This window comes from Orycteropus afer, unplaced genomic scaffold, assembly GCF_000298275.1.
Source record: "Orycteropus afer afer isolate SDZICR_OR568_19922 unplaced genomic scaffold, OryAfe1.0 scaffold00049, whole genome shotgun sequence".
Lineage (NCBI taxonomy): Eukaryota > Metazoa > Chordata > Mammalia > Tubulidentata > Orycteropodidae > Orycteropus > Orycteropus afer.
In genome coordinates, this window is record NW_006921636.1 from 12174874 (window position 1) to 12193454 (window position 18581).

General features: G+C 44.8%; 2 protein-coding genes across 2 annotated transcripts in view; both read right to left on the reverse strand.

Moving 5' to 3' along the window:
- PABPC1L (poly(A) binding protein cytoplasmic 1 like) overlaps positions 1 to 5668 on the reverse strand; it is a 29388-nt gene extending 23720 nt beyond the window's left edge. Inside the window, exons 1-2 of the mRNA XM_042780630.1 lie at positions 5476 to 5668; positions 2347 to 2540 (exon numbers count right to left, since the gene is read on the reverse strand). Coding sequence (XP_042636564.1) covers positions 2347 to 2540; positions 5476 to 5668 — 387 coding nt within the window. The remainder of the gene's footprint in view (positions 1 to 2346; positions 2541 to 5475) is intronic.
- A 3866-nt stretch (positions 5669 to 9534) lies between these two features.
- YWHAB (tyrosine 3-monooxygenase/tryptophan 5-monooxygenase activation protein beta) lies at positions 9535 to 15900 on the reverse strand. The gene is made up of 5 exons (XM_007938395.2): positions 15601 to 15900; positions 13256 to 13379; positions 11883 to 12046; positions 10072 to 10167; positions 9535 to 9591 (listed from the first exon to the last, which is right to left on the reverse strand). The coding sequence occupies exons 1-5, from the start codon at positions 15898 to 15900 to the stop codon at positions 9535 to 9537; spliced, it is 741 nt and encodes a 246-aa protein (XP_007936586.1).
- Between the last annotated feature and the right edge of the window lie 2681 nt (positions 15901 to 18581).

An 18581-nucleotide genomic window follows, 5' to 3' on the forward strand; every position in this document is an offset into this window, starting at 1 on the left:
CAGCATAACGGATACTTCTCATACATAACCAAACACCTTGTGAGACTGGTTTTACAGCTCTGAAAGATTAGGACCATGTCTCATGAGACAACATAACATAGCTCACAAAGCTCATGTTCTGCATCCTAGTGAAGTGAGCAGCATCTGGGGTCTAGAAGCTTGTGGGTGGCCATCTAAGACACAACTCTTGGCATCTACCCACCAGGAACAAAAGAGGAAGAAGGAAATCGAAGTCTCAGAAGGAACAAGTCTACAGGGTTAATAGCCTACACGCGCCACGGTCTCATCTACATAGACACCAGAACTAGATGGTGCCTGGCTACCACCACTGACCGTCCGGACAAGAGTCACAAGAGAGTTCCAGATAGAATGGAAAAGATTACAACACAAACCCTTAAGAGAAAAAAAAATGCCCAGACTTACCAGACCAACCGAGACCACAGACCCCAGGGCAGCCCCCCAAGAAACTCAACTCTTAAACCTTGAACCGGAACTATCTCGAGATCACCTTTCAGTGAAATAACAGAGTGGCACACAAAAGAAAGGATGTTACCCGTAAGGATGGTGCTCTACTGAAAAACCATCTAAATGACACCCAAAGGTGGCCATTTACTCTAAAGCAAAGATGAGATGGGGGCACGGAAACCAGAGCACTGGAAACGGAACCACCAGAATGCAAAGACAATGTTGACACGTTCTGAAAAATTTAACTATTATCACTGAACAACGTGTATAGAAATTGTCAAAGGATTCACCAAAAGCACACACACACACACAAAAGAAACTTGGTCAACAGCCGGAAAAGAAAACCAAAAGGAGGCCGTGAAGCCTACTTGGGAACCCAAGGATTATGCCTGGCACACAGCAGGTGCTCAAATAGGAGTTCTGACACAGAGACTGAAATCAACCCCCCAGGCTTCCCCAGAAGGATACACGTCAAAGGCGCAAAGAACTAGACATTCTCATAACATCTACAGGCAAAACACCCAGGTTTAAGAGCCCTCTGGTCAGGCATTAACCTGCTGTATGACTGGATTCCAATCTCCTTTTCTACAACGTCAGAAACTACCCAAGACATTCTCAAATGGTAATATATCCATTTGGTCAACAAATACTGACTAAGCACCTACTGTCTGTCAGGTCTTACTCTAGACACAACAATAAATGAGGAGTAAGAACAAGCTCACGGTGTTCATGGAGCTTAACAGTGTCTGATTACCCAATAAACAAGGTAAGCATGTGCTTACTTGTGCATACTAATCTGTAGTAAACAATTTCATATTTTCACATTGAAGATTCTGCTTCTAGGTATGGCTGGCTTGTCTCTCTCCCAATCCCACAGCACCTTCCTACGGAATCAAAGACTCTTTTCAAATCTGCAAGGAACTCTGGTGGTGCTTATCCTTCTGCTTATCTTTATCAAATGCCTAAGGCGTTTGACTGCTAACCAGAAGGTTGGCAGTTCAAACCCACCAGCCACTCCATGGAAGGAAGACTGGGCAATCTACTTCCATAAAGATTTACTGCCTTAGAAACCCAAAGGGAGTTACTGTGAGTTGGAATCAACTCGATGGTCGTGGGGTTTTTTTTGGCTTGTCAAATTTGCAATCCCTCATGGGATGGAGTACCCAGAAGTAAGGTAAGCACATTTACATGTGCTTACTAATCTGTAGTGAACAATTTCATAAGCCCATGTAAAACTGTTCACTACAGATTTTTACAAAGGCGAGTCCACTGCCTTCCTTAATGGCCCCAATTAACAGGCTCCTTATAGCCTTATCTTTTGTTCTGTAACTTTCCCCTCATTCTGAATCCGAGCTGGTCTTGGATCTCTGTTGGCCAACAGAATTCAGTGGAAGTGAGGGTATACCAATTCCAAGCTTTGGCCTTAAGAAGCCTCGTCAGCTTCTAGTCTAGTCTAGTCTGTCATTGCCTGGGCTAGTCTGCTGGAGGAGGAAAGACTACAGGGAGGAAAGCTGAGATGCCCCAGCTGCCAGCCAGCCCATCCCTAGAAGCAGAGTCATCCAGCTGACCTCAGTGCAGGTATCAGGGAGCCCAGACAAAACCAAAAGAACTGTCCAGCTGAACCCAGCCCCAATTGCCAACTAAAGAATTATGAACTAAATAAATGGTTGTTGTTTACAGGCATTAAGATTGGCATGCTGATACACAGGTAACCTCTGATGATGTTATGAATAGTGGAAGAACAGCTACCGTTCAAGTGTATGTTTTATACAAAGGACAGTGTAAAATACAAAGTGACAAAAAAAAAAAAGTGAGGTGTGGCTTGGCATCCCTCTACCACACAGGTATTTGGCACAGACGCTTCCAAAGAAGTACATGCACCTTGCAAGAGAGGATGTTCCCGAAGGTGGAGAAGGTATCGTATAAGGCCTTGTTGTCAATGGAGTCCTCCAGGTTCTTGATGAAGATGTTGCCCACACCCGACCTGCGGAGTCCTGGGTCTCGCTGGGACCACATGATGCGGATCGGCTGGCCTTTGATCACATCAAAGTTCATTGTGTCCAGTGCCCGCTCCGCTGGACAAGGACGAGAAAAAGAGCAAGTTAAGGGGACCTTCTTTCCTTGAGCCACCAAGGTGAGCCATCATGCTCACCTGGGAGCCAGAGTCACTGTTTGAATCTCACTGAGATGAGAGCCTAAAGGCTCAGGAGGGGTAAGCAGAAAAAAAAAAATGAATGTTTACAGTGCTCCTACCTCTCAAGTGTGATCTCATGCAACTCCTCATTGTAGCCACATGAGCATGGACTCCCACCCCCATTTTATAGATGGGAAAACTGAAGGTCAGAGAGGCAAAAGGTCAGTGGCAAAGCTAGGTCCACTCAGCCCTCTAAAGCACGCTGAGTAGACTGGAGGGGCCCACATGCCATGGGATGGCAGCAGTGTGAGGAAACCTGAGGTGCTGAGCAGCAGAGCTGAGATTCAATCCCAAACAGTGGCTTTGAGGACAATGAACGTTAGCTCTCCGAGCCTATTTCCTCACCTGTAAAACTGAGATGACGACGACATTACCTGCTTTTGCACATCTGCCAAAGGTATCCCAGCTAGCTCCAGGTTGTTGCACACATTGAAAGTTATGTGAGGTAAGGTATACAAGGGGCCTTGTGCTTTGTGCCTGGCACAAAGCAGGCATTAGGTAAACAGAGTCACCATCCAGCCCACGCCAATCCACGGCGCCCCCGGCGTCAGAACTGAACTGTGCTCCTCAGGGTTTTCAATGGCTGACTTTTCAGAAGTAGACTACCAGGCCTTTCTTTTGAGGCGCCTGGTGGGGGGCAGGACTCAAACCTCCAACCTTTAGGTAAGCAGCCAAGCACGTTAACTTATGCACTACCCAGGGACTTTTTGGGAAACTTGTGTGCTGTTGAGTCAGTTCTGATTCATAGTGACCCAATGTGACAGCAGAACTGCCCCATAGAATCCCCTAGGCTTTAATCTGCACAGGAGCATATTGCCAGGTATTTTCTCCTGCAGAGCCTCTGGCTGCGTGCAAACCACTGACATTGTGGTTAGCAGCCAAGTGCTACGAAGCCACCAGGTACAGTGTCTGAAACCACAGCCTATGCCCATTCTCTTGCCACTGCCACAGCCTGTCTCTGCTCCAGGGTCTCCCCTGGTTTAAGGGGATGGGAGGGGATGTGTGTGGGGAAGCCAGTGGAACAAGCTTCAGGAGGTCTGAATACTGTGCCTAGTCCCACCATAAACTGCAGTGGCAAAATCCCTCCTCTCTGGAGATCAGCGTCCCCATCTGTGAAGCAAGCAAAGAACGTGAGGCTCTGCTTCACTCACAGGGCTGAGAAGACGGGAGGCGGCAATGGTGGGGAAAAGCAGAGCCAAGGGGAAGCCCCCTGGAATCCAACCCAGCCCAGTCACCTGCCAGGAAACAAGCTCTGCAGAACAACTGCACCACCCTATAAGCCTCAGTCAGCCAAACAGCCCCACTCACCCAGAAAACATAGAGTAAGAGTGCCCTCTTTTGACTTGGCTGGGGGTAAACCTCTTTTGATTATGCTTCTGGTATCTTAAGTGCATCTGTACATGTTTAACTACCATTATTTATTTTTCCTTAAGGAGCCCTGGTTGTACAGCAGGGAAGCCATCTGACTGATAAGCCAGAAGCTTGGAAGCTCAAACCCACCAGATGCTCCACAGGAGAAAAATGAAGCAATCTACCGTAAAGATTTAGAGCCCTGCAAACCCAATGGGGGTCGTTGTGAGTTGAATCGCCTCCATGGCAGTGGGTTTTGTTTGTTTCTTTTTTTTTTGGGGGGGGGGAGGTGGTTTTGTTATTTTTCCTAGATTATCACTTACTGAGTGCTTGCATAGGTGATACTATATAGACACCAGTTCTCCATTCGTCCCATGTCATTGGGGAATAAATCATAGCCCCATTTTACAGATGAAGAAACTGAGGTGCCTAGACAAGTCTTACTCAAGATCATACCCTAGTGGTACAGCTGATGCCCAAACGGGTGCGCTCAATCTTTATTCTGGACGTTCTCAACACAAGTGTAGGCACACCCAACAGATAAACTGTGATCTCTCCTATCAGCTCTGAGAAACCCGTTTGGAGCCTGGACATGAATGAGGCTTTGCCAGGCACCAGGTGCAGACCTCAGGCCTCAGCCCTCCTGGCTTCCCATTCACCAGCTGTGTCTCCTTGGGCATCTTCCTCACCAGGTGTTCTACATCTCCTACCCTCATAACCACTCTAGGAGGAAGTTACCAAAGGAAAACACAAACCCACAGTCATCAAGTCAATTCCACTGCATGGCTACTCTATAGGATACAGAACTGCCCCATAATGTTTCCAAGGCTCTAAGTCTTCACAGAACTTGATTGCCTCCTCATCTTTCTCTTGCAGAGGAGCTAGTGGTGGGTGGGGTGGAACCGCCGACCTTTTTGTTAGCTAAAGCTAGGGACTGCGCCACCAGAACTCCTACAAGGCAGTTACGACCCCTTTTATCCGAAGAGGCAACCGAGGCTCAGAGTGGACCAGTAACTCGTCCAAACTCAGACATCTGCTGGGTGTCTGTCCCAGGAAGGCCTCACCCCGACGCTCTTTGCTATTCCCTCGGTCTATCTGTCATTTATAAAATAGAGCAACACGAGTAAAACATACAGTTTAAAAAAAAAAAAAAAAAAAATTCACTGCCGTCAAGTCAGTCCAGACTCATAGCGACCCCTCCTTGGGTTTCCCAGGCGGTATCTCTACGGAAGTAGATTGCCCAGTCTTCCTTCCGAGAAGTGGCTGGTGGGTTTGAACCGCCAGTCTTTTGGTTAGCCCATGCCTTAGGCACTACCTGTCTCAGGAGCAGGGTCCATTATCTCTGCACCTAGTTTCCCTGGCTGCAAAATGGAAGACGCAGGAGCGGCCAGAGATGCAAGTGGCCGAGGAGGCGGTGGGCCCAGCTGCGAAGGCCGACAGTCTGTCCCCTCTCCCCCGCGGCTCACCGTCGGCCGGCTGCTGGAAGTTGATGTAAGCGTAGCCCAGCGAGCGGCGGGTGACCACGTCCCGGCACACGCGGATGGACAGGATGGGCCCAGCCGGCAAGAACTTCTCGTAGAGCATGGCCTCGGTCACGTCGGCGTGCAGGTCGCCCACGTAGAGCGAAGCCAGCGGGTAGCTCGGGCCGCTCGTGTTCATGGCCGGCGGCGTGAGCTGGGGGAGGAGGAGCTGCCGGGTCACCGAGCGAACCCCGCGCTCCTAGGAGCGCCCCCTGCCGGACGGCGCCCGTGTCGGCTCACACGGACGGGAGCCTGGGACGCAGGGAGCGCGAGGCTCTCTCCGACCCGAGGGCTACCTGCCCCTTCTTTAAACCGCCGGGGCCCTGCGGGTCAATCAAGGGCGCGCCCGCCCCGGAAGTCCTCCCCTCACCCCACCGCACCTGGGCCCCCTGTGCGTTCTGGAAGCTTCGGGTGGAAGTTCTCCAATCCCGCCGCGGGGGGCGGCGGGGAAAGCCCTCCCGATGGCAGAGTTAGGCTGGGGGGACGTGGGTGGAGCTCTGGGCGTCTCCGTCCAGAAGGGCGGAGGACTGGGGCGACAGGAGGCTGGGGTTCTAGTCCTTTCTTTTTCCGTAAAACACGGAGGATTCCATCTTTGCAAGGACACAGGACGGTGCTTTTTCTGCATGTTTCAAGCACAAAGGGGACTTAGAATCCCGAGGTGGGAGCTGCTTCAAAGCTTGTGTAGGAGTTCATACTGCCCCTGAAAGACGTCTTTTAAGCATTGCCTGGATCCAGTTCAGCCTTTCTCCATCAACAGCAAACCAGGTTTTATGACTTAGGGAATGTCGGGAGAAAGGGTCCACGTGAGGGGCATCCAGGGCCACCACCCTTCCTCATGACACTTGTTCTTCAACTGCCACGGCCTTCTGGGACATTCCCTGCTCATCTCATCTCTGGGCTAAGCTAGTCATTCCACCTGGGGACCCAAGGCTCACCAATTACTCTGATCGCAGGCCATGTGGCTGTTTATGGGTAAGAATCACCTGAGGATCTTGTTAAAACATAGATTTTGATTCAGTGTATCTGGGATCTAAACGCAAATTTTCAGCTTGTGTGGAACTGGGATGCACCAGTTTGAAGCCCAGTGGGAACAGGAAGAGCCCAATAGGAGAGCAAGGCTGAGGTGGTGGCCCCAGACTGAACAAGACCCCTTGCCAACCTGAGAGAAAAGCTTATAGCCTCAAATTACCTGTGGCATAAGGGCCACTTTTAAAAAATCCTACTCCATTGTGGACCAGAAACTTCACCTTGAGAACTCTCTTGGCTTCCAGCTGTAGTAGCAAGCAGGTGGGGACCACTGACCTTAGGTTGGGTGTGGTTTCACTGGACAGCTGGGACAGAGCCCCGGACAGGAGGAAGGAAAGCTGGCTGGCCGGCCAGCTTCACAGCTTCAAACCCCAATCTATTCTGATCTTGGGCTATAAAAATCACCCTCTAACCTGAATTTTTCTCTCCTTACAGGAGTGGAAAGAGCTCTCCTGGTGCAGTGGTTAAAGCATTTGGTCGCTAACCAAAAAGTCAGTGGTTCAAACCCACCAGCCAATCCACAAGAACAAGATGAGGCAGCAGCTTCTGTAAAGATCCACAGCCTTGGAAACCCGATGGGGCAGTTCTACTCCGTCCCACAGGGTTGCTGTGAGTTGGAATCCACTCCATGGCAGTGGGTTTGGTTTATGGGCGTGCACATCTTGAGGAGGGGGCAAACCCCATTAAGAAACACAGAGCTACAGCTTAACAATAAGCAACAAACATTAGGACAGATGATAGCTGGTACAACCTTGGAGATAACCGAGCCCTGTGCAGCCATCTCTCATTGCCTGGTTACATCTCCAGGTAGAAAAAAGGCAAGGCCTTGACGCAGTGGTCTTGAATGGTATGTGAAATAACTGACCATACCAAAACTTAGCAGTCACAAAAGAGGGCTTAACACCAGGAGGGTCTGTAGGGGAAGGTGAAGAAGCAGCATCAGGTGGAAATAAGTCTGTGTTAACTGATGGTCGTTTTGTTCTCTGACAACATCTTGACTTGGTTCTAAATGGTTCTAAAGGGTGAGATTAACTGTTGCCGACTTTTAAATAAAGGGTAGGGCTGAAAATGTGTGATCAGGATAGCTAGCTAGTTCTGGTAGTGAGAGAGACGGAGTGACACACCAGTTCACAGGCAACTAACTGATAAAATTTATTTCACTTTTGAATTTTTACACTTTTCCTGATTATTCCGTGTAAGGTGAAACTAGAACTGTTTAAAAGACATACACAAATCTAGTACATCAATAACCAGGGATTTTTCTTTTTTTGCTATACTATTTTCACAACCACAAGTGTGCTTGCTAGGCAATATAACCATCACAGAAGCAAACGGTAGGCAGAATACTGGTAAGGAAAAACAAAGCAAGAAAGAGCTACCAGATATACAGACAGGCTCGGTTCCACATTCACTACTGCATTTATCAAGCGCCGAGTATTAACTGCACATTTTTGTTCAGCTAGGAAGAGAAGGGGATTTTTTTTTTTTTTTTTTTGGTTTGTTTTAAATCAGTGCATGGATTTTTCTTTTCTCATTTCAGCAGATGGACAAACAGATGGACCCTACAGGTACATGGAATGTTAAGGGTAGAGGGGTGATACTGTGAGATGGATAGGTCGGCTAGTCTTGACTCTCTCCACGGCAGTGTTCATGCAACTTCCCTGCATTATAGGGTCTTGTTTAAACACGCCTGGGAATTCAGCTGGATGAGTACACTTGGGCGATCCAGTGACGAGTACTAACAAGCATTACCAGGGCTGGCTACGTTACAGGGAGAAATCATGGGTATTTAAAAATACTTTTCGTTTCCACATCCGTGCCGAGAACTGGAGGAAGAGACGGAGCTAGGATGCTGGCAACTCTCTTTAGCAAGGCCTGCTCACCAACTTCTCTCCCCGTTCCAATCCCCCATCTCTGCCCATATTAGCGTTAAACAGTGAACAAAAGACAAAGAGACTTCAAAAAGAAAAAAAAAGTCAGGAGGCAGAAGGCAGAAATTTAAAGAGGGAAGAGAAAGTCAGTGAACAGCCCCTCCCCCCCTAAAAAAAAAAAAAAGACAGTGGGAAGAATGTTTACATTTCAAAATTTAAAAGCCCCAAACTAGGAAGAACCCAAAGATTTGCATACTCCTCAAAGGAAAGGCAATTTCTGCAGAATATTACTCTTAAAGGAATTATCCAGTAAACAGGCCATTCCTAAGACACACAGCTTTTTTTTTCTTTAGCTCGGTGGTTGTAAGGAAAACAGATTCCACTACTGAAGCACAAATTGCAAATTGAGAACATACTGTATAGGAAGGGGGCAGTTAGCCACTTGTGTTCTGTGAGCACAGGACCTTCTTACTGTGTCATAACCCAGTTACCTGCCACAAAGAATTTCAGGCTTTGCGTTTTCTCAGAAGATGACACTATGGACGTTCGTGATCATGAGTGGCACCAGCCCAAACTGGTCAAGTGTCTGTAAACCCCGAACAACAGGCAGAATTACTGAGTTACCATGAACTCAAATGCCAAATGATAGGTGTCTCACTCCAAGTCCCAGCGTCACAATATAATCTTTATAACTTTCTGTACAACTTTACAACGGAATTGCATTTCAGTGACTATTTTGATATCAGATTAAACTTTCCAAAAAGTTACACATAATTCAGGTCTATTTTTTCTACCAGTAAGAGTTCTGCTAAGTTACAAAACCCCATAATCACAGTGTTCAGTTAAAAAAAAAAAAAAAAAAGTAACACACGGTAATCCTGTCAGTGTGAATCAAAATCAAAACTTCAGAATGCCGTGGCATTTATGTGACCAATCTGAGTTTTAGATCCAAATACCAGCTATTCATCCCATGGGCCATTTTTGCTAGGCTGAGGCTGTGAAAAATCGAGAATCGACGTACGATTCTGTTTTTGTTTTTTAATCGCACAAAGGGACACATGTGGAAGGTACAGAGTGACGCTGAGCAGACCACGAAGCACGGCGGACCTTAGTTCTCTCCCTCCCCAGCGTCTGCTTCGTCTCCCTGGTTTTCCGACGTCCACAGCTGCAAGAGAAAAAATTATAATACAATCAAAATTGGGCTACAAAGTTACCCAGGTGGCACTGTCAGGATACATCTGACTCACACAACTGTTTAAGATTCTTCCTGTATCACTGCAAACGATGACTGCAAAGGTCGCTATCGAACAATTTAAAATTTTAGTAACACTAACCCACTGTCATTGAGTTGATTCCAACTCATAGTGATTCTAGAGGACAGAGTACAACTGCCCTATAGGATTTCCAAGGCTGTAAATCTTTACAGAAGCAGACTGCCTCATCTTTCTCTCATGGAGAAGCTAGAGGGTTCAAACTGCTGACCTTCTGGTTAGCAGCTGAATGCTTTAACCACTGTACCACCAGAACATCTTTAACTACACTTAACAGGGCACAAATCCCCTTTAGATTCTGGGATAAGAGCTAGTAATTAACTAGGAAAGAGATAATAAACCATGCAGAAGTACCTGAAATTAGCAATACTTACAGTGAGATTGTCCCTAAGTAGCTGCATGATCAGGGTGCTGTCTTTGTAAGACTCCTCATTCAGTGTATCCAATTCAGCAATTGCCTCATCGAAGGCCTAAAACAAAGAAGCTTTAAGCAAAGAATTTACAGATTCTCTACAGCAAGTTTAGCCCAATTTTTTTCTACTAATAAGTAAATGTAATTTCTCTTGCTATGAAGTATTTAGGGGAACACAGGCTATCATAAATTATCAGCAAATGTATCATGTATGTTTACAAAGCACTACCACCAATGACAAAATTCCTAAAAAGTCTGTGGGACCCAACAACTCTGCAGATTCTACTGTTAATGCAGCATCTAGCACATTCACCTCTGAATTTTAATTACAAAGACATTGCTCATAAGTAATCCTTAAAAAAACAAACACAAAAAACTAATAATCAGAAGCTCTGGCTATAAAGGTTAAAGGGAGAAAGAGAAGCTCCTATCACTAAATTTAATTTGATAATGATGAAACTTAAAATTCATTTAAGACACCTATATTTAAAAGATTTATACATAAATAATTAAACCACTAGATATTTAAATGATCAATGGATTATTTTAATGATGTTGTATGTTGTTGTTGTTGTTTGACATCGAGTCGGCCCGACTCCAAGTGACCCCTCCTTGGGTTTCCAAGGCAGTTATCACTACGGAAGTAAGATTGCCCAACCTTCCTTCCGAGGAGTGGCTGGTGGGTTTGAACCGCCAGCCTCCTGGTTAGCAGTCAGGTGCCTTGGCAATGACATTGTATAGCATAGTAAAAGTGGCGTGCTAAGTATTAGTCCCTTCTGCTTGAACTCTTTCTCCAGGACACCACTGCCACCTGGTGTAAATTAACTACAATCACTGATACTGTCTGGGAGAAAACTCCTTCCCCAGAGCCTTGTAAAAGCAACCAATCTCTAATTCTACAGAAGAATCTTTAACCAAAAGGGGGAAGACACAAAACACATTTTCAAATTCTCATGGACTCTAGATTGTTTTGGAGCCACAGATGCTGATGTACACCCAGAGTGACTGCCCTGGGATAATCTTTAAACCTTAAACCAAAAATATCCCGAGGTGATCTGAAAACCAAACAACAGTTTAGCTTAACTGCTGAATTCAACATCTGCCTTGAGCACTGGGCTTTTTTAAGAGCTATATACATGGGTCACACTGACAACAGCAACTTGAAAGATTAGATAGGAAACTTAGGGAGCATTGAGTTTATGTTAATGGGAGAGGAACACACAAAAGAAGGCTGAGAATTGCTGCACAACTCAAAGAATGTAACCAATGTCAGCGAACACTACATGTAAAAACATGAATTGGTGTATGTTCTGCTATGTATACTTTCAACAAAAATGAAATTATAAACTAAGGCCGTTGGGTTACCAAAAACACACACACATAGGAGGTAAAGGTCATCAGCACACCAAGAAAAACATGGTCCAACCTCTTTCATTTACGCAGACACGACCACGAACGTGACACAAGGACGACAAAGGATGACAGCTGGAGAGGCAGCAGCCAACGACGCACCGCCATCCTCAATTTTCTGCCACCTCTCCCTCCCAACAATTCATCCAACAAAAAAAAACTCAGCAATCAAACCAAAATCAGCAGGTGTTGAGAAGAAAAAATGAGACAGTAAGAGGTCTGTATTTGTTGCCTAAGAGAAATACTCCCACCCACACACAAATCTCCACAAAAGTCCAAGACCAGTTATACTCAGATTATAAAAACAAGTTATTAAAAGGTTCAAGCACTCTGATCAGAAGCCACAGAGAAAGTCTTTCTCACCGTTTTTGCCAGACTGCAGGCCTTTTCAGGAGAATTTAGAATCTCATAGTAAAAGACTGAGAAATTTAGGGCCAGGCCAAGTCGGATTGGGTGTGTGGGCTGCATTTCTTTCTTGCTAATTTCAAATGCTTCCTGGTAAGCCTGCTGGGAGTTTGACACAGTGGCTAGAAGAAAGATGAACAAAATTAATGGCTGGGCTAAAAAATAAAAAGTTGCATCATACCGGATCCACTATCAAATTGTTTTACCACACTAGACCCAAGCAAATGTCCCATTAAATGAGGCGTCAGTGTCCCTACCACTCAATGAATACTTTTAAATGCTTTTTCCAACCTGAGTGCTCTATTAAACAGCTTTGGAGGAAAACAAAGACAATTACGACAAAGTCTACCAAAGCAGTTAAGGAATACAGAAATAACCTTTAACAAGATAAAATGTGAAAAACAACATGTTCTAGTGGAAAGATCATGGACTTTGGAGTCAACAGGCCCAAACCCAAACTTAAATTCTCAACTCTCAATCACTACAAGTGTAGCTTCCCTCCCTAAGCCTCCGTTCTTGAGCCTCCGTTTCCTTATCAGAAAATGAGCAGTCTCCCACCCAAAAAAACAGGGTTGTGTGAGGACAAAGACTCTGAAGTACTTGGCACCTAGTCAAAGAAAAAAAAAAAAGAAAAGAAAACCGAACTAGGCTGCCTTGAGTCAGTCCCGACTTGTAGCGATGCCTTCCTTGGGTTTCCGAGGCAGTATCACTATGGAAGTAGATTGCCGAATCTTCCTTCTGACAGTGGCTGGTGGGTTTGAACCACCAGCCTTCTGGTTAGCAGTCAAATGCTTTAGGCGCTACACCACTCTATTAAGTATAGCTATAATTATCACTATCACAATGATGTGTGATGAAAGTACATCATAATGGTAGTAGTTTTATACCAACAAACATTTAAAGTTTCACCTCTAAAAAGAGAATAACCAAATAATCCTCAAGCTAAACATCACAGTGAGTTTATGTCAACGGAGGAGGAACAATTCAGAAAAGGAGGGTGAGAATCATCATACGATCTGAAGAACGTCATCGATGTCACTGAATTATATGCGCCGAGATTACTGAATCGGTTTATGTTTTGCTGCGCATATTTCCAACAACAAGACCTAGAGCTCCTGAAGAGCACGCTACATCAGACTTGTAAGAACCTCCCTATTTTGCCCCTCAGCTACATTCTGACTTGTCCCAGGTCAGCACAATGCTGTGGGCTTGTAAATTCAGAATGCAGTGCAGCCAGCGTCTATAGGCAACAGACTAAGCTAAACCGTTAAGTCATATGAAGGAAAATTCACTCCACTGTCAGTCAAATTTCTTTTTAAAGTGTTACTTACTTTGTTTATTGTCTCCAGATGCCACCTCAGAAAGATATCTAAAATAATCCCCTTTCATTTTCAAGTAGAACACCTTACTTTCTGGTTGTGTAGCATTGGGAATAAGATATTTGTCCAACAGCTCCTAAAAAGTGATTCACATTCTGTTAAGAGCTTAGAAATCTTATTCCTTAAAAAAATTATGTTAAAAAACAAACTATATTTGTGATTCAAAACACACACTACCACTTCTAAATAATTTTTTTCTTTTTTAATTAAAAGCAAACAGGTATTTTTCATCCAAAGCTTTTAAATGTTGTTTAGCCCAGGCCACAGTAACAGGCACCTGTACCCTTGTGTTAAAAATCAGTTCAGCCATTCACAGGGAGTGATTAAAATGCAGCCATACGATGAAATGCTACGGAGGCCTTGAAAATGCTGGTGCAGAACCACCATGACAACACAAAAAGGCTCTCACAAGAAATCCAAAGGGAAAAAAGCAGATTATAAATGCCACATAAATCCTTTTAATATCCAATACTTAATAATGGAAGGACACATACCCCAATATGTTAACAAAGGTTCTCTGAGTAAAAGGATTAGAAGTGAGTTTTATTTGCTTATAGTCTTCTACTCTGGAATTTTTTTTTTTTTTTTTTAAATGACCTTCTATTCTATAACTAGAGGGGGAAAAAAGATTTCCATCTTGGGTGGAATAAAAGGTAAGTAATTGAGCAAAACCGCCAAGAACGAAATTTAGATTTGAAAAGACCGGGGTTCAAGCCCTTCTCCTGCCACTTACTACCTGTATGACCCTGGGCATACACCTAGTCACCCCGAGCCTCAATCTCCTGTGCCAACAGTGGGGATCTTAACAGCCATCTTCTAGGAGAGCTGTGAGTATAAACGAGCTAATAGACATTTAGTGCTTAAAAAGTGCCCTCATGTACTAAGCACTCAAAGAGAAGCTAATACTAGTATTAATAATAAATTCCTTTAAACATTTATGCTTACAACAGAAGTAGTTCTGACGGAGTCCAAGCTTCGTATACAGAGCAATATTTACTAAGAGTGGTTTTAGAATGTGGCATCCTGAGAAACTGGTTAAGATGCAGGAAGTGCCATGCTCTTCTCCACATTCTTTCAGATGCTCTTAAAAGCTGGTCTAGAATTCAGGAACTACGGAACTTTCTCACCCTTGGAACGCATGCCATACTTGGTCTAGAATTCAGGAACTACGGAACTTTCTCGCCCTTGGAATGCATGCCATACTTCATCTGAATACCAAGTGGACCTAACATTCAGGAATTAGTGCACCATTAACAAACTTCCAAATAACCCACAGGAAACAAGTTTAGCTGTGACACTCTTACAACACCATTGAGTCTAACAAAGAGAGCAGCTCAATGCAAAAGCTTAGTTACAGGGGGATTTAACCAAAGTGAGAAGATGCCATGGGCAGCAATCATTTTAATGTTCTTTGCAGACACACAGGGGGTGACAACTCCGTATGGGTTAGAGGTGAGGAGTATGCCTGGGTGGCTGACAAGCTTTGTACTGGTTGTCAAAAGAAAAGCATCATGGGCAGTAATTCGGAGGCAGTCAGCAGGGGAGGAGGTGGAGCCACAAGTGTAACTTCCTTTTCCCTTCAAAGCAGCCCTTACCGTTCATTTTTACCTGATTTCACCTGGAAGAAAAAAAAAGTTCCCAGTGGGCTCAGGGTGTGAGGGAAAGACAGTATGATCGGGATTTGTGGTAGGATATGCAGTACCCCTCCCATCCAACCCTACACCGTAGCCTGAGGAACAGCAGTTAGGAATCAATTTTCTGGCTAAGGCCTATATAAAACAGGAGAGGAGAACCCCCAAACTATTCATTTGAAATTGGGATGCATGCCCAAACTGATGGGCGTGCTCAAAAAATGGACAGAAGCAGCCCCTGACACTGCGGAGGCAGGACTGGGAGAGGCTGGAAGGTGGCTCAGCTTCTTGACCTGCCTCCCCTCACTGCAGATGACATCACCACTGAGACCAGTAATTAGAACAGCCTGTCGGAGGCTGCAGCTATCAAAAATCCTGCCTGTCTGGCCTCAATTTCTGCAGAAAAGATAGAGGGACATCGACTGTTTCTCAGAGATCTCTTTGATGGGAGAGAATACCCCAGGAGAGATGAGCAAGCTCTGGGCGAGCCAGAGGTCAGAAAGTCACGTCCTGTACTTAAGAGCCAGCTGCCAACAGTCGGCAGCTTTCCTGTCTAGTTAGATACCTCCAACCTCTGTCTCATACACTGTGTGAGGAGTCTGCATTTGTACATCAAATCAATACATTTAGAAAGCACTGTTTCAAGCAGAAACACTGGCCTCTTACCAGAACATCATTGCAGATGTCCTGCAGTTCCGCCTCTATCTTCTCACGGTATTCTTTGCCCATCTGCTGCTTCTTCTCATTCCTCTCGGTTTTCTGTTCAATGCTGGAGATGACGCGCCAGGAAGAGCGGCGGGCACCTACCACATTCTTGTAGGCGACAGAGAGCAGATTCCTCTCTTCGTTGGAGAGTTCATGCCCCTGTTCTGTGACTGCCTTCATGGCTGCTGCCATATCATCGTAGCGCTCAGCCTGCTCGGCGAGTTTGGCCTTCTGTACCAGCTCACTTTTATCCATGGTCATTCTCTAGAATGACAGCAAGGGGAGGAAGAGCTAATACCAGGCAAGGCCCAAGAAATGCACATGGGAATTCCCCTCCAACTCATCTGGAAAGATGCATATCTAAATGAGAAATATCTACTTCCAGGTGTCACCAACGATACTGACCATGCATCAAGCAATTTCAGGGTATGTACTTGGCTGTGTGGAGCTTTTATATTATCTGGTCAATTAATTATCCCAATAGTCCTAACAGGGTAGGTATGTTCACAACAACCTCTTCCCCCTTTCCAGAGGTGAAGAAACAGACGTTCAGAGAAGACAGGAGATGTACCCAAGTCAACACTGTTAGTAGATGGCTGTGTTGATAGTTGACTTAAATTGACTCCAACTCACGGAGACCCTATGTGTAACAGAAAGAAACACTGCCTGACCCTGCACCACCTCCATTACACTCCTGTCCACTGCTGCGGCCACTGTGTATTTGGAGTACCTTCCAATCCAGGGGACTCATTTTGCAGCTCTATACTGGACAATATTCTGTTGGGATCCACAGGGTTTTCACTGGCTAATTTTCAGAAGTACCTCACCAGGCCTCTCTTTGTTAGTCTGGAAGCGCCAACAGTGACCCTGCTGGTATTTGAAACGCCAGTGGCACACCCTCCCACGTCACAGCAACATGCAAACCACCATGGTGTGACAAAATGGGCGGGTGAGTAGTGGCAGCAGATGGTAAAGAGCCAGCTGTCAAACTCAAGTCTACCTGGCTCTAAGTTTTCGTCTTCTTCCACTATCCTAATCTGTCTCCCCAACACTTAAAAGACAGCTTGATAACAATTTCCTCAGACGCTCATGCTAAATAGATGTCCTTTATGTCTTTCAAAAATTGTCTTGTTTGACCAAATCTGTTTTCCCCCATAGTATAGAGAAAAATACTAAATATGATGATGTCTTCAATAAACCCTTAAGCAAAAGGTGGGATCTTAAATGGTCTTTCTGACAGCAACCATCAAGCAACAGGCACCTGAAAGATGGAAGCCATTACTATTGTACCTTAGGAAATTTGCTGACATGGTTACAAAGACATACTGCAGAAAAGAACATAAACTATGGGCAGCCAGACTCCAGCTCTACCTAGCACAAGTTCTGCTACTTACTAGCTGTATGACACTTAACCTCTTGAGAGCTTCCATTTCCTCACAGGAAAGTAGGAACACTACCAACTCTTTTATATACAGCCAAAACACCATTTATTAGCCAATAATAAGAGTTCATTTGTGTTAACTGTTGTTTTAAATTTCAATACATCCATTTGTGCCACGTGGTATAAAAATATGCTAAGATCTTAAGATATAAAAAGATGAAATACAACTTAAACGGTAGTAGGAATGTCAGTATTTTTTAAACAAGTTTTTTTTACTACATGGTATAATAATTTAAGACTAAAAATGATTTCCATTTTTAAAATAGCAAAGAAAGCATTATCCCTACTCACAAAATGGCTTTACCTCAAAAATAATTTCTGTTACGTTCAACGGAGAAATTGTACAGACAGGGCCCTACCATATAAAAATATTAAACAGAGCTCAACATTAAGATACACCCACAATAGAGGTAATTTAGAAAGTGTGTGTTGTCTCATTCAGAACCACAATTTTTTTTTACGAGCATGTATTAGCTGAATCACATTCAGAGCTCTCACCTATAAAACCCAAACCAAACTCACTGCCATTGAATCAATTTTCAACCCGTAGCGACCCCTATTGGGTTCCCAAGGCTGTAAATCTTTACAGAAGTAGACTGCATCATCTTCCTCCCACAGAACAGCTGGTGGGTTTGAACTGCCCACCTTCTGGTTAGCAGCCAAATGCCTTACCCATTATGCCACCAGAGCCTCACTACACTCACTGAAGCAAGCACCATGATCCATCTGACATCTTCACTCCTGTCACTAGACTGGTGCTACAGCAGAGATGGAGTTCCTTATGAAACATTCCAATTGCTCCCCTACATTTCCTAGGAACCCCCACCCCACCCCACAGTTAGGAGGGACCATCTGGTAGTTCTGCCCAATAAAACATGAGCAGAAGTGATGCTCCCATCGGCTGAAGCTGTGAAAAGCCCATGTACAATTCTCCAGGCTGTCTCTTCTAAAGCCACAACCTAAAAGTCCTTGTGTTCTAGACAAGACAGTCACAGAAAGGTCCTGAGTACGTCAGGCAGAGATTCCTGGAGCCCTGCAATGGACAGACAGTGTGAAAAAGAAATACACTGTTGTCGGGGGAAGCCATTGAGATCCTGGGATAGTTTGTTACCATAGCACAAACTAATCTACTTTAATACAAATACATCAAAAAGATATCATTTATTATCTTGAAATTACGTATTTTCTCAGATATCTAACTTTCTTGAAGAAAGAGGCTGTCCACTTCTCAAAGAATTGGCCAAGGAAAACCTTATGAATAGCAAAGAAACACTGTTTGATACATTACCGCACAACTTTATGAATAGTCCGGTTAGAAGACTCTCAAAATAGGACTAGGAAGAGCTGCATCATCTGAGTAAACCCAGCCTTAGTCCTATGGATAACGTAAAGCTTTCGAGACCTCCATTTACTGATGTGGCACCACTCAAATTGAAGAGAAACAGCCACAGACATCCATTAATCATCGGAACATGGAATGTACAAAGTATGAATCTAGGAA

What these genes read in the sequence shown, in the direction of transcription:
- YWHAB (XM_007938395.2), bottom strand. Translation starts at nt 15,900, where the DNA reads ATGACCATGGATAAAAGTGAGCTGGTACAGAAGGCCAAACTCGCCGAG. An exon ending in ACATCTGCAATGATGTTCTG is followed by an intron (nt 13,380 to 15,600) that starts GTAAGAGGCCAG and finishes ATCACTTTTTAG; the next exon opens with GAGCTGTTGGACAAATATCT. An exon ending in TACTTAGGGACAATCTCACT is followed by an intron (nt 9,592 to 10,071) that starts GTAAGTATTGCT and finishes TTTCTCTTGCAG; the next exon opens with CTGTGGACGTCGGAAAACCA.